Source organism: Poromitra crassiceps (assembly GCF_964638095.1).
Source record: "Poromitra crassiceps genome assembly, chromosome: 14".
NCBI lineage: Eukaryota > Metazoa > Chordata > Actinopteri > Beryciformes > Melamphaidae > Poromitra > Poromitra crassiceps.
The window spans coordinates 9362077-9377556 of record NC_139633.1 but is presented as its reverse complement, the minus strand read 5'-3'; the positions used below and the strand labels follow the sequence as shown (position 1 = coordinate 9377556).

At 42.8% G+C, this 15480-nt stretch overlaps 1 protein-coding gene across 1 annotated transcript in view; it reads left to right on the top strand.

Moving 5' to 3' along the window:
- Positions 1 to 13850, top strand: part of LOC310789289 (rap1 GTPase-GDP dissociation stimulator 1) — a gene marked incomplete at both ends in the record, with an annotated part of 22048 nt that extends 8198 nt beyond the window's left edge. The window contains 11 exons of the mRNA XM_083650896.1: positions 1 to 106; positions 1827 to 1955; positions 3669 to 3794; positions 4046 to 4189; positions 6970 to 7101; positions 7636 to 7770; positions 8335 to 8460; positions 9129 to 9268; positions 9781 to 9907; positions 11489 to 11617; positions 13723 to 13850. The exon at positions 1 to 106 is cut by the window's left edge and continues 20 nt beyond it. Of these exons, the coding sequence (XP_083507022.1) occupies positions 1 to 106; positions 1827 to 1955; positions 3669 to 3794; positions 4046 to 4189; positions 6970 to 7101; positions 7636 to 7770; positions 8335 to 8460; positions 9129 to 9268; positions 9781 to 9907; positions 11489 to 11617; positions 13723 to 13850 (1422 nt within the window). The remainder of the gene's footprint in view (positions 107 to 1826; positions 1956 to 3668; positions 3795 to 4045; positions 4190 to 6969; positions 7102 to 7635; positions 7771 to 8334; positions 8461 to 9128; positions 9269 to 9780; positions 9908 to 11488; positions 11618 to 13722) is intronic.
- Positions 13851 to 15480: the final 1630 nt, after the last annotated feature.

Sequence of the window (15480 nt, the reverse complement as noted above, 5' to 3'; positions counted from 1 at the left end):
ATCGAGGCAGGCTTGGTGACTGCACTGGTTCCTCATCTGAAGAGCGATAACCAGGAGATGCTGCTGAACACTGGCAGGGCCATCGGACGCATCTGCTTTGATAACTGTGAGTTGGTCTGACAGCAGCTGCAAGCTCAACACTGCCACTGGATTTAATGATGATGAACAATGTGCTTATGTGGAGGCAGAGAATAGACTCTAAGACAATCAATATACATTTTTCTGTAGCGGATTGTAGGTTTTTGGGGTGTCTGCCGGAGTTTACTCTGACAATGTTGTGCACACCGGATAGTTAGTTAGGTTAAGTTAGTTAGGTTAAGTACATACATAAGTGCCTGGGTAGCGAGCAGACGGCAGTATTTGACAATTTAGCAACCAGTTCCCCTCCCTCTGAACAGGCGCCCTTAACGACCAGAGGAGGAACCACATTAGCAACCAGGATATTGCATGTTTTGGTGAAGGGGGTTCCTATATGAAGGAAACCCCCGGGAGGCACGGGGAGAACATGCAAACTCCACACAGAAAGGCCCTTTTGACGACCCATGCGGACGGGCACGCATTCCTTCAGCGTTCACAGTGTCCCAGGTGGGAATCGAACCCAGGACCTTCGAGCTGTGAGGCGACAGCGCTTACCACTGCACCACCGTACCCCCCGAGGACAGCAGACTTAAAGGGACACTTCACTGAAAAACAATGGTGATTTATTTTGCACATGATCTCACACATAGACATGCATCTAGTTTTACAGTTATTGAGAGTTGATTTGAGTTAAGTTGATGCCAGTGATGTCATCGGAACATTGGGTTGTATTTATGACAAGTCTTCCAATGACATCACTGGCATCTACTTAACTCAGATCAACTCTAAATAACTGTCAAATTAAATGAATGTCGTGTGAGATCACGTGCAAATGTTTTTCAGTGAAGTGTCACTTTAAAGATGAAACAGACTTAAATATGGAATTACAGACAGACAGACAGACAGACAGACAAACAGACACTGATATTTATATCATTTTTAATCATCAATTTATCATCGTCACATTCATTGTGAAACCTTGTTATAATTCTCTCAATGTGTAGAACTTGAAATGGTGATCCCCGAATTTTAAACTGAATTCTCTGGCACACAGGAAGCCACTAGAGTGATGTGGTTTTCTTAGTCCTATTTAGACTTGTAAGGCTGCCCTGGGTGCTGCTGAGCTTCTAACCCAAATGTAAGCTGAAGATGTTGCTCCTTGGCCAGGGCTCTGCTGATTGTTCTTCAGTCTAACTGCATGTTCACAGCGGGGCGATTTTTGCAAATTCGCAAGACGAGATTTCATTCAAAGTCAATGCAAATGCACGAGTAGATGTGATGTCACCCCGGGCGGGGTGGATAAAGCGAGTGATGTGAATTTTTGGGGCCCGCATGACGCCTCATTGGGGCATTTTCGCCTCATCGTCCGTTTGCTCGAGTTGACATTTTTCAACTTTGGCAAATAACTTGCGCCAGTGAAGCTTGTTTTTCGCCTTGTTGTGAACGCACGGCGTTTGAGGCAGTGGTGGCCTAAAGTGTGTTGTGGTTGTACTGCTTAGCTTTCAGGTGTGAACTTGCATTGCTCTCAGCGCAACTATGCTGAATAAATAAAAGGGGGGAAAGTTGATAACAAAGGCTGCAGCTTTTTCCATCCAGGTCCCTAAAAACTGTAGAATTCCCTCCCTGGAGATCAGTGCTGTCTTTTAAATCACTTAAATATAAAAAAAAAATAGTCTTTGTGTTGGATTTTCTGTAATTTTTACATTTGTGCTTTTAACTCTTAGTCATTTGACCCCCTCCCACTACAGCGGCCCAGCAGGACCAGTTGGTCGAGAGTGGTGTGATCCCCAGACTGGTGTCCATCATGAGGGAGTATCCTGAGAATGACCCTCTGGTCAACGTCTGCTTGCTGGCCCTGTGTAACCTGGCTGACATGGGTGATTATTAATGCTTGCTGGCCCTGTGTAACCTGGCTGACATGGGTGATTATTAATGCTTGCTGGCCCTGTGTAACCTGGCTGACATGGGTGATTATTAATGCTTGCTGGCCCTGTGTAACCTGGCTGACATGGGTGATTATTAAGAACATGAAAAGTATGACACCAAGTGATATCTCTGGAGCATCACAGTGTCTCAATATTTAGCCTGAACATTGTTGGTTTGATTCCCGGTTGTCTCGTATGAATGTGAGTGTCACTCTTTCTGTAGGATAGGCTCAGGGGTTCCCACACTTTTCCATGCCAAGGCCCCCCAAATAGCATTAGCCTTTGGCTGCGGCTCCACTATTGCAAGTAGAAAGAAACCCATTGAGCAATACTATTGAAAATGTCAAAAATCACATCCATATAACCTCAAAATATATTTCCTTACTTTTATTAATGTAATAACCCAATAATTACATGTGTATCTCAAATCTTTTCTAATTTCTTCATATTCAATATTTCTTCATATTCAATGTTTCTGTTTTCTGTTATAAACATTGTTCCAGACTATTACCCACACCAGGGGGAAATAACAATGAATGTGATGACGTTTTGACTGGCAGGCAATTAGACAGATAACATGACAAATGTGATTTTTATGTGGAAGGAAAGGATTCAATTCTATTTGTTAATACTACACTAAATATATTATACATTTTAATTAAAAAATATTATATTCTTTGTTTATTATACTCTGGTATTAACACATAACTGAATCATTTCCTTCCCCATAAAGATATTTTTTAAGTGTTTCCATTAATTTGCTGAGGCCCCCCTAGTGCCTCCTGGCGGCCCCCATTTTGAAAACCACTGCTCTAGGCCACCCTTACCCTGAAAACGAACAAGCACTTTCAATATTCCTTCTGCAGTGGTAGGTCAGTATTGTGAGAACCACTGCTAGAGAAAATATGAAAATAAACATTGCAACACTAAATATGTCATCCCCCCAACAATGTTGCAGTCCCCCTCTTGGCCAATCAGTAATCACTAATTATGTCACCTTGTTTTGACCCGAATGCACAGATGAATGAACAGATACCCACAAACAAAACAAAACAAAAACGGACCCACTGTTTTATGTCGTGCTCTTACTATCAACTAGAGACACTGCATGAAATAGGCCACGCCCATCACGGGGGAAAGCTGTTGTGTGGTGGGCTGGGCAGACAACAAATGTAAAAAATCACCAGTTAAAGATTTTTTGTACTCCTGAGCAAAACAAGGAAGCCATTGAGAATTGGCGAGAAGAAAAATGTGGATCTAGCTGTCAAGGAAGTAAGTTGGAGTGTTCATCTTCCGTATATACGATCTTTTTGTGCAACACGCAACCATGCACGCGACAGGAGAACACCAGGATTGGAGGGGGGGGGGGGGGTTTCTGTTTTCCCCTGTTTTGGCCGTGGTTTCTGAATGATGACGCGCTCCGCAGTGTCTCTATAATAAAGTAGAACCAAAACAGGGACAGTTGTGTAGCTAAAATCTAAATTTGCTGGGCCTGTCACTGTTCTAAACAGAGAGAGTGGAGAATCCACCATTAAAAAAATGCTGCTACCAAATTTAAAGAGTAACTAAACCTTTTTGGTTTTGTTTAGTTACTGTGTAACTTGTAGTTTACCTTAAGTTACCTCCTACTACACTGTCTATAGTTATAGACCCATATCCTTACAGACTCAGCAAGGGAAGCCCTGGCAGACCTGAGCATGGCAGAGGTGCTGACATTCCAGCTGAAACGGGCACCTGATGCCGAACGGCGACATGTTATACTAGAAGTACTGGGATCACTGGGCGAGAGTGGTAAGACCAGGAGTCATATGAAGATCTAATATTTCCTTACATTGTATTTTCTTAAACTGTCATGTTTTGTCATTACTATGAAATATTTTGTTACCAAGGAACATTTATTGTTGTTGACGTCACTGACTAGGCACCTGTTGGAATCTTTTCTACATTTGGAACACAATGTTGGCTGATCATAGTAAAAAAAAAAAAGGGCAATATTGGAGCTATTGGACAATCAAGCTGACATGGTCATGCTGTACCACCAGATACACTGAAGCTGCAGTTTGTGGAGTCAGGAGTACCAGAGGCGTTATCAGAGATGATTCGAGGGCTGCAGGGTGGCTCAGACCCCCACGACCTCTGCAGCATCAAGATCGCCTCCAACCTGATAGTGTCCTTGCTTTTAGGAGGTGAGTGATGCAAACGTGACCGTGTGTGGCATCTCTAAACTAGAGTGTCCAGCAACAACTCAACCTTAAAACTGGGTGGAGTGGGAGAGTACATTTTCTGTTACCTGAAGCAGGTGTATAGATATTGTCCAAATGTGGCTTATTTGTGGTCCGTTTGCTTCTTTTTATTGACTTAAAGTTGCAGCCCATTAACCATAATCCCTCCTTACAAAGAGTTTTTTCTCTCTCCACGAGTTTGTGCTATTGTTGTTTAAAGGGATACTGAACCGCATTTCCCCCCTTGAAATAAAATACTCATCCAAAAATTATCCAATCATGACTTATGGCTCATTGGTCGTCTGTGACTGGGTGTGTGTCTGCAGAGAGCATGCCTTCTGCTCATTGGTCGTGTGTGACTGGGTGTATGTCTGCAGAGAGCATGCCTTCTGCTCATTGGTCATCTGTGACTGTGTGTTTCTGCAGAGAGCATGCCTTCTGCGCATTGGTTGTCTGTGACTGGGTGTATGTCCGCAGAGAGCATGCCTTCTGCTCATTGGTCGTCTGTGACTGGGTGTATGTCTGCAGAGAGCATGCCTTCTGCTCATTGGTTGTCTGTCACTGGGTGTATGTCTGCAGAGAGCATGCCTTCTGCTCATTGGTTGTCTGTGACTGGGTGTATGTCTGCAGTAGTGTCCTCTGGAGAGAGAGTGGCATCAGCGGAGGACCAAAATGCGAGACTCATTAGCCAATGAACAGCCAGGAATGGGTATCGCGCTACTTTTGCATGCTAAAATAAAGCTGATATTAATGTACAATTTGATTCAAGGGGGAAAAAACCCTTTCAGAGTACAACACAAACTGTCTATTTTGCTGCAACTCGACAGTGCTGCTTAATCCAGGACCTTACTTCCTGGAACTCTTGAAAGGTAACTGGTCCATTGGAGTGAATGGAGATGTCGGAACTCAACCTCTGCTAAATCATTTCAGATCTAAACGCCACGCTGGCTGTGGTCAGTCATGAACAGTGTTGGGCAAGTTACTTTCATAATGTAATAAACTACATATTACTAGTTACTTTCATTTGAAAGTAATACGTTACTTTACAATATTACTGTCTATGTAGAGTAACTCATTACTTATTACACTACTTTTGCATTACTTTAACCAAAATAAATAGCAGAATGACATTGCTGCCCCGGAACCATCCTGAAAAATAATTTCAGCCATCTTGGCCAAAGGCCACGATGGTGCACTTCTACACCTCCATCGTTGAGTCCATCCTCACCTCCATCACCGTCTGGTATGCTGCTGCCACTCTCAAAGACATTAACAGACTTCAGTGCATCATCCGCTGCGCTGAGAAGATAATCGGATGCAACCTGCCATCCCTCCAGGACCTGCATGCAGCCAGGACACTGAAGCGGTCTCGCAAGATCATGGCTGACCCCTCCCACCCTGGCCACAAACTCTTTAAGACACTCCCCCACGGCAAGAGACAGGTCTGCCAAGACCAGAACAACTCGCCACAAGACCAGCTTCTTCCCAACCGCCATCAGCCTCACCAACAAGGCCCGGAAACCCCTTCCACCAATGGCCTCACCAACAACACCCCCCCCCCCCACACACACACACACAAACTCACTACCTCCTCCTAAACTCAGCTGAACCCCCCCCCCCCCCCCCAAAAAAAAACCTGTTAATTTAAATTTAAATGTAATGCCTGTTTAACTGGGACTGTAAATTCATGTAAATTCCCTGCACATTTAATGCCTATTTAACTTAGACTACATTCAATGTAAACTCTTATTTAACTCTGACTGTAAATTCATGTAAATCCACTGCCTATTTAACGCCTATTTAACTCAGTCTGTAAATCTCATGTAAATCCAACGTAAATTCATATTTATCATCCACAGAACACTTCACCACTCATGTACATATTGTATATATTTACTCGATTTGATTGCACTTGCAACTTTATGATTGTCTTTAGTTATCTTCCTACTTCTTATCTCTGTATATTGATGTGACCGCTACGCTGCATACAGACACTAAGACAAATTCCTCGTATGTAACTTGCATACTGTGGCAATAAAAGTGATTCTGATTCTGATTCTGATTGAAGTCAGGGTAAACCGTCAAAAACTCTAAATGTTAACATTTTCCTTTGCTATTGTCATCTATAGTGGTTATTTGCATAAAAACACAATTTGATTAGGACATTATTGGATCTTTATTTAAATATGTGCTTTGATAAAAACAAAATGTAACTCAATTTGTAACTTGTGTTACTTGATAAAGTAACTGGTATAATTTTACTGAAATCCAATTGGTAATGAGTTATATTACTGAGTTACTGCTAAAAGTAATAAATTACATGTAACATGTTACTTTTGTAATGAGTTACCCCCAACACTGGTCATAAACTCTAAAATAGAACAACTGGTCAGTATGTATCGTGACCTGGCAGCTAGCTACCATTAGCGTAGCTTCATTGTAGAAAAAGCTGATAGCTAAGCTAACCGGCACCTACCATTCCAACAGGCCAACTCCACGTCTCTCTTCGTCCCCATCCTCTCCTTCAACACTCACCCAACCCCAAAGTCACTCTGATTACAATCAATCACACAACACGCTTTTGTTTGATGCCGCAAGGCAAGCTTCTATTTTAATGCTCATTGGCTCATGGTACAAGTTTACAGTGGATTTCATCAATGTCACCTGACTGATTGCAATACTGTATGTGCCATTTTTGATTTTTATGACTTCCAATGATTTGATTGTGTGTATGTGTGTTTCAGATGAGTCCATGCAGAGGTGTTTTGGTGAGGGATCAGGCCTGGTGTACCAGGACGTTCTCTCCTGGCTGCAGAGCTCCAACACTCAACTCCAGTTGTCTGGAGCTCTGGCTATTGCCAACTTCGCCAGGAATGGTGAGATGCTTACCAGAACAAACCCACACGTGGTTTGTGGCATTTTAAACAGATTACATTTCAAGCCCCATACTCCATACATTCTCACTTCATGATTTTTGTAGTAACTTTTTATTATCTTTATAGGTTTACACACCTCTCTTCTGTCTATCTTCCTTTTAACTCTGTAAAATCTTTGTTCTTCATATATTTTTACACTGACCATTGCACAATTTTCTGCATTCACTCTTTCAACCTTTGATTTGATTTGATTCGCACAATCCAAGTGATAAAACATGTGAAAGTATAAACACTTATTTCCAACATGGTCCCTTGTTTCATACATCATTATAAACTATCATTTCCTTGAAAGAAACATTACACTCTTGTGAGAATATGATTTGTAATCAGATAGAATTACTGAGTAAGAGCATGTCATTTGATTACAACATTGGAATGGTAATTGAAGGTGAGCGTGCTACAGTAGCCCTGAATGAAGATGGCCTGATGATGTAGATGATGATGAAGATGGCCTGATGTCTGTGTCTCTGTCAGACAGCAATTGTGTAAAGATGCTGGATCTCGGCGTGGTTCCTCACATCCTGTCCCTGCTGGAGCAGCATGTTGATGAAGGAGATGTCTCTGTTCAACATGCCGGACTGAGCGCACTCCGAAACCTGGCCATTCCCGGTACTGATACTAAGCAAACTACAGAGATTCCATCAACAAACAAAAAGAAGGAAGTTTGAAAGGGATGTAAATTACATGCTAAAAGAAAAGTAAGCATAAAAGTGTATACATAAAAGAAAAGTAATCACATTCAATAATTACATTCTGAAAAATATATAATAACATTTTCTTTTGAAGGACAACGTAGATGTGGGATTACTGGATTGAAAAGTATGCACGGACACAGACACTCCCTACACCTTGAATTAAAATGTGTCTCATATAGATTGTATCTAGATTACTTAACCTGATTACATTTACACACGGTAATGTGTCTCCAGTGTCCACATTGATATCCGATTGAGATCTGATCGCTCTGCAGCTCAAGCAACCGAACGTCACATCCTCCTCGTTTTCACGGGGTCAAAAAAAAAGAAGAGTAGCCATCTGTTTATTATCTACACTATTGTCTGGACTTTTGCTTGCTTTTCTAGTAGTTGATCACTAATTGGCTAATAGCTTTTACCTGGCTGTTTTTCAACACTACCTGTAATAAGACACTTGATTGACTTCTCTGTCTTGCAGCCACCAATAAAGTGCGGATGCTGGAGGACGGGGTGACGGAGAGGATTAAGACGCTCCTGCGCTCCGACATGCCGCCTGTTCAGTTCAAACTGCTGGGTACACTGCGCATGATGGTGGATGGACAAGGTGTGTGTGTGTGTGTGTGTGTGTGTGTGTGTCTCTGTGTGTGTGTGTGTGTCTCTGTGTGTGTGCGTGTGTGCGTGTGTGTGTGTGTGTGTGTGTGTGTGTGTGTGTGTGGGAAAACATGTGTACCTGCTCTTGGAATAACCATGTCAGGACAGTCACTGCATGGATTCTCATGCTGGAATATATTATAGTATTAGTCACTGGTCTGGATGTTTTTATAGTTACTGTTGTTATAGACATTCTGTTATATTATTATTGTATCATTATGGATTGATTAAATATTTGTATAGTGTTATGGATTTGTTTTATAATTACCCTTGTTCTACGTGTACCTCAAGTACATTTGAGATAAATGTGCTTCTTAAGCTGGGGACACAAGATATTTCTAATCATGCAACAATGAAAAAGATTGAGCAGCGCACATTTGAAATGGTGCTCATGTGAAGAGAATTGTCCATTGAAGCAAGCAAATGCTGCTCTTGATCTGACTGCTGCTCCGCTCCGTTGTTTGCTGTGTGTGTCTGTGTGTGTGTGTGTGTGTGTGTGTGTGTGTCTGTGTGTGTGTGTGTGTGTGTGTGTGTGTGTGTGTGTGTGTGTGTGTGTGTGTGTGTGTGTGCGTGCGTGCGTGCGCGTGTGCGTGCGTGTGTGTGTGTGCGCGTGTGTGTCAGAGGAGGCAGCCTCAGCGCTGGGGAAGGATGCTGTGTTGTTGGCTCGGGTCATGGAGTGGTGCCAAGCCAAAGACCATGCAGGAGTCAGAGGAGAGGCCAACCGCCTGCTGGCCGCCCTCATCCGACACAGCCAAAACCCTGTCAGTCACACACACATACTGTACAGTACATGCCATCATCATCGCAGAGGTGGAAAGTACTCAAGTAAAAGTACTTAAGTACATGTACTTTCAAGATTCAAGATTCAAGATTTTTATTGTCACTCCGTAGTACAAGTGTCACGTGTGAAATTCCTGTGCTGTGAACTCCGTTTACAACATAGTACAAATATAACAGGGCATATGAGTGCAAAAACAACAAGAGACACAACGAGCAATAAGGCAGTAGAGTGATAAGACAAGTCAGAGACAGTGGCATATTCGTTATTCACTCAATCACTCACACTCACTCACTCACACACTCACACACACTCACACACACACACACACACACACACACACACACACACACACACACACACACACACTCACTCACTCACTCACTCACACTCACTCACTCACTCACACTCACTCACTCACTCACTCACACTCACATACACCGACTTAATAACTTAATGACTTAATGACTTACAGTAATGTCCTCCCTCTGACAGGAAGTTGTCCATGCTGTAACCAAAGCAGATGGGGTGCGGCACCTCATCTCCATGGCAACCAGTGAACATGTCATCATGCAGAACGAAGCCCTGGTTGCCCTGGCAATAGCATCTGCCATTTCCATCGGTAAAGCAGTTTTTATCTCAAATCAAAGGTTCTCCTGACAACACAGTTCCATCCAGCTAGCTGTGCCATGTGAGCAATGCATTATGCTCAGGTTCCACATCATGATCATTCTTTAGCCCAGGGGTTCCCAACCTTTTTTTGCTTGTGCCCCCACATTGATATCACAAAAATCTGGGGACCCCAGATGTGGAACGCCACGCCACCCTATCATAGTAGTAAACGCCGCCTTATTATAGTTGTAAGATTGTAACTGCTCGAGGGACATCACTGATGACATCATCACGGATGACGTCACTCACTGATGACATGCTCGAGTGACATCAGTGATGATATCAATTCTGACTTTCATCTCGGAATTCTGATTTATTCGTCTTTTTCACAGCAGCCATTTTGTGTCTCAAAGGCAGGAAGTAACCCAGGTGCAACCAAAACATTAATGAGGGCCCCAGCACTGGAATACCTAAATGGATTGAGGTTGGAAACCCTCATTAATGTTCTTCCTGCACCTGTGTTACTTCCTGCCTTTTAGACACAATGGCTGCTGTGAAAAAGGGTCATTAGGAGGAAGTTGTATCTTTACTCTTCATTATTTTTTATTTGCTGTATTTCTGTCCTATTTCCCTTCAAGGATGAATAATGAATAGTGAACAGAAAGCATACAAAAACAAATGAATAACAAATAAAAATACAGATGTGTTGACAGATGTACAGGTTAGCAAAGCAATGGCAGTTTACAGATCTATGAGTTTACAGCATACATGCAGTGTGTGCAAATGTGAATCTCCACACAACAGTAATGGGTCCTCCGAAGCAACGAGTGGTAACATTCACGTTGGTAGAGTAAACACAACGAGTGGTAACATTCACGTTGGTAGAGTAAACACAACGAGTGGTAACATTCACGTTGGTAGAGTAAACAGCCATAAATGCAGTTATTGTAGAGATAGACTCAATAACAACAATTAAACAAGAACTAGATTATGCACCAGCGGAGACGTTTTTGCCATTCTACTGACTGGAATTGGTGAGTTTGTCTGTCAAGGCAAGTAGGCTACTCATGTGGGCGGCTAGAAGTCCACACTGATCCTAGAAGTCCACACTGATCCTAGAAGTCCACACTGATCCGTGGAGCCAAACAGAATGTGAGGTCACATCATCAGGATGCTTTCTTTTTTTAAGATTATTTTTGGGGCATTTGGCCTGTATTTATTTTGAGGTAGGACAGTAGGACAGTAGATAGGACAGAGAGAGAGGGGATGATATGCGGCAAAGGACCGCAGGTTGGATTTGAACCCGGGTCGGCCGCGCAAAGGGCCGAGCCTTCCAGGTGTGCTACCAGGTGAGCTACCAGGACGCACATGATCAGTATGCTTTTAACCAGGCTATGTAGGCCTAAGCAACAACTTCAAATAGACGTAGAATGAATATTATATGAACTGCAATCATTCAGATGTATAATGCATTCAATCGTGCATACTTGTGTGTGTGTGTGTGTGTGTGTGTGTGTGGTGTGTGTGTGTGTGTGTGTGTGTGTGTGTGTGTGTGCTTGTGTGCGTGCGTGTGTGTGTGCGAACACTGCAGAGTCTATGCGAGATCCGTTCCGAGAGGCTAAGCTGTTGCCCACGCTGCAGCAGATGTTGGAGGATCCTGCGGGGGCGCTAGAGGTCAAGTTCAGCGCTTTAGGCCTCATCTGCAGCCTGGCCAACTCCAGTATGTTTTCTATTTCTATTTATCTTGTTCATATTGAGGAGGATAGAGAGAACTGTCTGTCTGTCTGTCTGCCTGTGTGTCTGTCTGTCTCCGTCTGTCTCTGTCTGTCTGTCTCTCTGTCTGTCTGTCTCTCTCTCTGTCTATCTGTCTGTCTCTATGTCTGTCTCTCTGTCTGTCTGTCTGTCTGCCTGCCTGTCTGTCTGTCTGCCTGTCTCTCTGTCTGTCTATCTGTCTCTGTCTTTCTGTCCGTCTGTCTGTCTGTCTCTCTCTCTGTCTGTCTGTCTGTCTGTCTTTCTCTCTGTCTGTCTGTCTCTGTCTGTCTGTCTGTCTCTCTCTCTGTCTGTTTGTCTGTCTGTCTGTCTGTCTGTCTGTCTGTCTGTCTGTCTGTCTGTCTGTCTGTCTGTCTCTCTATCAGTCTGTCTTATTTCTACTGGCCACACATTTGTGCTGAAATGAGTGAGGTTTCTCTTTCATTTGGATCATCTGTTATTTGCAGTGCAGGAGATACCACAGGTATTGACGGCCCTTTTGAGCTGCTGTATATTATGGTCGAGTGTATTTGATATACAGTGTTGGGCAAGTTACTTTGAAAATGTAATATACTACATATTACTAGTTACACTATTACTGTCTGTGTAGAGTAACTTGTTACTTCTTACACTACTTTTGCGATTTCTTTAACCCAGCCCTAATGGCGATATCGATACCGATACGATTGCACCCAGAGGGCGCAGTTTCTCCAATAGCAAAACTTGGAAAAGTTGCTGAATGGGGCTTTAAATATGTGCTTTGATAATACTTTTTTTTACTCAATATGTAACTTGTGTTACTTGACAAAGTAACTGGTATAATACTACTGAAATCCTATTGTAATAAGTTATATTACAGAGTTACTGCTAAAAGTAATATATTACATGTAATATATTACTTTTGTAATGGGTTAACCCCAACACTGTTGATCTACAGCAATTGAAGAAATAAGGTAGGACGATCTCAGCGCCAGAAAGAAAAATATTCTGTACATTTGGGACTGTCAGCAAAACTCCATTCCCTGGGTCAGATTGGATAGGAGAATTTGCTCCAGGCCCAAGAACATCAACAGAGTCTGAGATGTGACCAAGTCGACTCGAGTCTGAAACGAAAATGAACTAAAATTAATACAGACTCAGCAGCTGCACAACTTATTTCTCACCTCAAATGTTTTCAGAAACATTTTGGTTAACTATTTTCCTAATATAAGAGGTATCCAAACGAGCCGCTATGTTTTTCCAGTTTGAAATCTGGGGCAGACAGCCCAACAAGTGAAAGTGTTTATCCAATCAGCTGCAGTCAGGAAGTGTTTTATTTGTTTGTCTCTGTAAACATGGAGGAGAAAATCTTGGCATGCCCATCAAGCGTCCAATATGGCGAGGCAGCGCAATCAATGTGCCATGATGACCCTGTGAAATCACACAAACCCAACCCAAAGAAATGTGCAATAGGGTCCAACTTGGAGTGTGGGCCATAAACGAGGAGAGGCAGACTTCTGGGGGCTGGTGGTTTATAGCTAGCCTAGGTAAACCCAGCCCCCACGTGATCTGCTCTCTCAGTTCCCAGTCACTAGTGACTGAGAGCAGGTCTGAGAGCAGGTCACGTGGGGGATGGGTTTACCCAGGCTAGTTTATAGCAGCCGTCCCAGAGGTCACCAGACCCCTGACCTCATCTTTAAAGGAGACTCAGGTCTGGTACAATGGATGGAGAAATGCTAACAGGCTTTTAAGTGCATCTTCTACGTTTCTACAGTTTCCATTTTACAGAACCAGCAGCTCATCTCACATTTTCTTCCTCTCTCTTTAAGAGACTGAACTGTTACAAAAGTATTACTTGGAACAGACAGACAGACATGATGTTCAAAGAGAAACTTTTATCTTCCTCTTCTTTTTTCATGCATCATTCTGATTACTTTTCTTTCTCCTTTCCACTCCCCAACTCTTCTCACACTTGCCTCCCTCCCTCTCTCCCTCCCTCCCTCCCTCCCTCTCTCCCTCTCTCCCTCCCTCCCTCCCTGTCTCCCTCCCTCTCTCTCTCCCTCCCTCCCTCTCTCCCTCTCTCCCTCCCTGCTCTAGGTGTGATGAAGGAGGAGATGGACTCTTTAAATATGAGGGATAGCCTAAGTAAACTGACGGATCATGGCAACAGTAAGCTGGCGTCACAGGCTAGCTCCATACTGGCCATGCTCAGCGACAGCAGCTAGACGAATGGATTTCATTTTCTATTCAGATTTATCCAGCTCATTCAGCCACGTATTTTAAGTCCAATTGTCTTACTGCACAAGTAGATCATTTTAAACAACTGGGATCCCTCAGGGATCTAAGCCATTTTTGTGTGATTTCGGTATACATTGAAATTTGAAAGGCTCTTGCACACTTGAGGATTCTTATGACCAGTACATAAGAAGAATAATCGCACAGAGGTTACACTGTTAATACAGCACGATAATACAGTAGTGCTGTATAGACCAGACCAGCACATCCGGGTAATTCTCAAAACGTGAAGGCCGTGCCCCTTTTTAGGGGACAACACAAGCCACTCGCAGTTGACTTAATGTAAAATGCAGTACAAACAAAATCTATAGAAAAAGAACAGAATTAATTTAGTTTATAAATGACCCAAAGACACCATGACATGACAATATATTTCAACTTGGCCGGCCATAGAATGCGCAAGATACATCGACACAAGGTACTTGCCTTATATGAATGCTATATCCAGTTTCCACCAGGTTACATGCATCGTCCACATTGACGGTGTCACCCCTACTCTATTAAAACATATATATTGCAGATCTTTTTTATTTATTTATTGTTAGTGAAACTAACAACACGGCAACTCTTCTGCATATCTATATCAAATTAAACCGTTTTAAATAGTTTGTTTGAAGTGTTTTCGGCTTCTTGTACAGTCTTTTCCTATGGTGGGTTTCCCCATAAAAGGGGTGGTGGCCTTCACGCTGGACGCTTGAAGACGTGCCGCAGTTCTGGTCTATTGCTGTCTTTACTCACTTCTACCCAATGAAGGTCTGAGGACCGAAATGTTGGACCCTGACTGCAAGTGAGACAGTGTGCAGGATTTCTTGTTCAGTAGACTCACTTATTTAACACTTAAAAGCTATTGTTACCCTCTCAATGCTAAATAAGAATGCATGACATTTCAAATGGGTCACACCTACAAGTGGGAAACCCTATAGAGGGTATGCACACCCACTGAAACATGCCCCCTCAATCGGGAACGAGTGTCAAAATGAGTGTCAAATTCCTCCCTGAGCAGCAGGTGTCAATTATCTAGGCTGATTACTGCATTCAAGCTCAGTCTTGCTGTGACTCAGTGGGCGTGACCCCACAGTGACTTCTGCCTCTGTGACATCACATGCATACCCTCTATTCAATGTCTCTGGGGGGGGGGGGGGGGCGTCTGTGATTGCTTTTTCTGTGCTCTAATATTTTATGTGAAATCACCCGTAAGCTTCTGTCAAACAACTGTACTGTTTGTCTATTATACGCTAACTGAATTATCTGGAAGTCGCCAAATGCTAACAAGCTACAGTTGCAAACTTCAGTGCAAGCGTGCACAAGACTGTATTGTAAAATCTGCAACATTTCAGTTTTGTACAGCAATATAATTTGGCTTGAAATATTTTTGAATGAATCTCGATGAGTTTAAATACAAATAAAACCTAAGCTTGTTATATATATTTTTTAGGTGCACTGTTGTGTGAGCCTGTTTTCTCAGAAGTATCATTTCTCTTAAGATCTGTTATCCCTTTTACAAATCAATGGGGAAAGGATCATCTTAAGACTGAGATCTTTTTGAGAAGTTGAAACCTG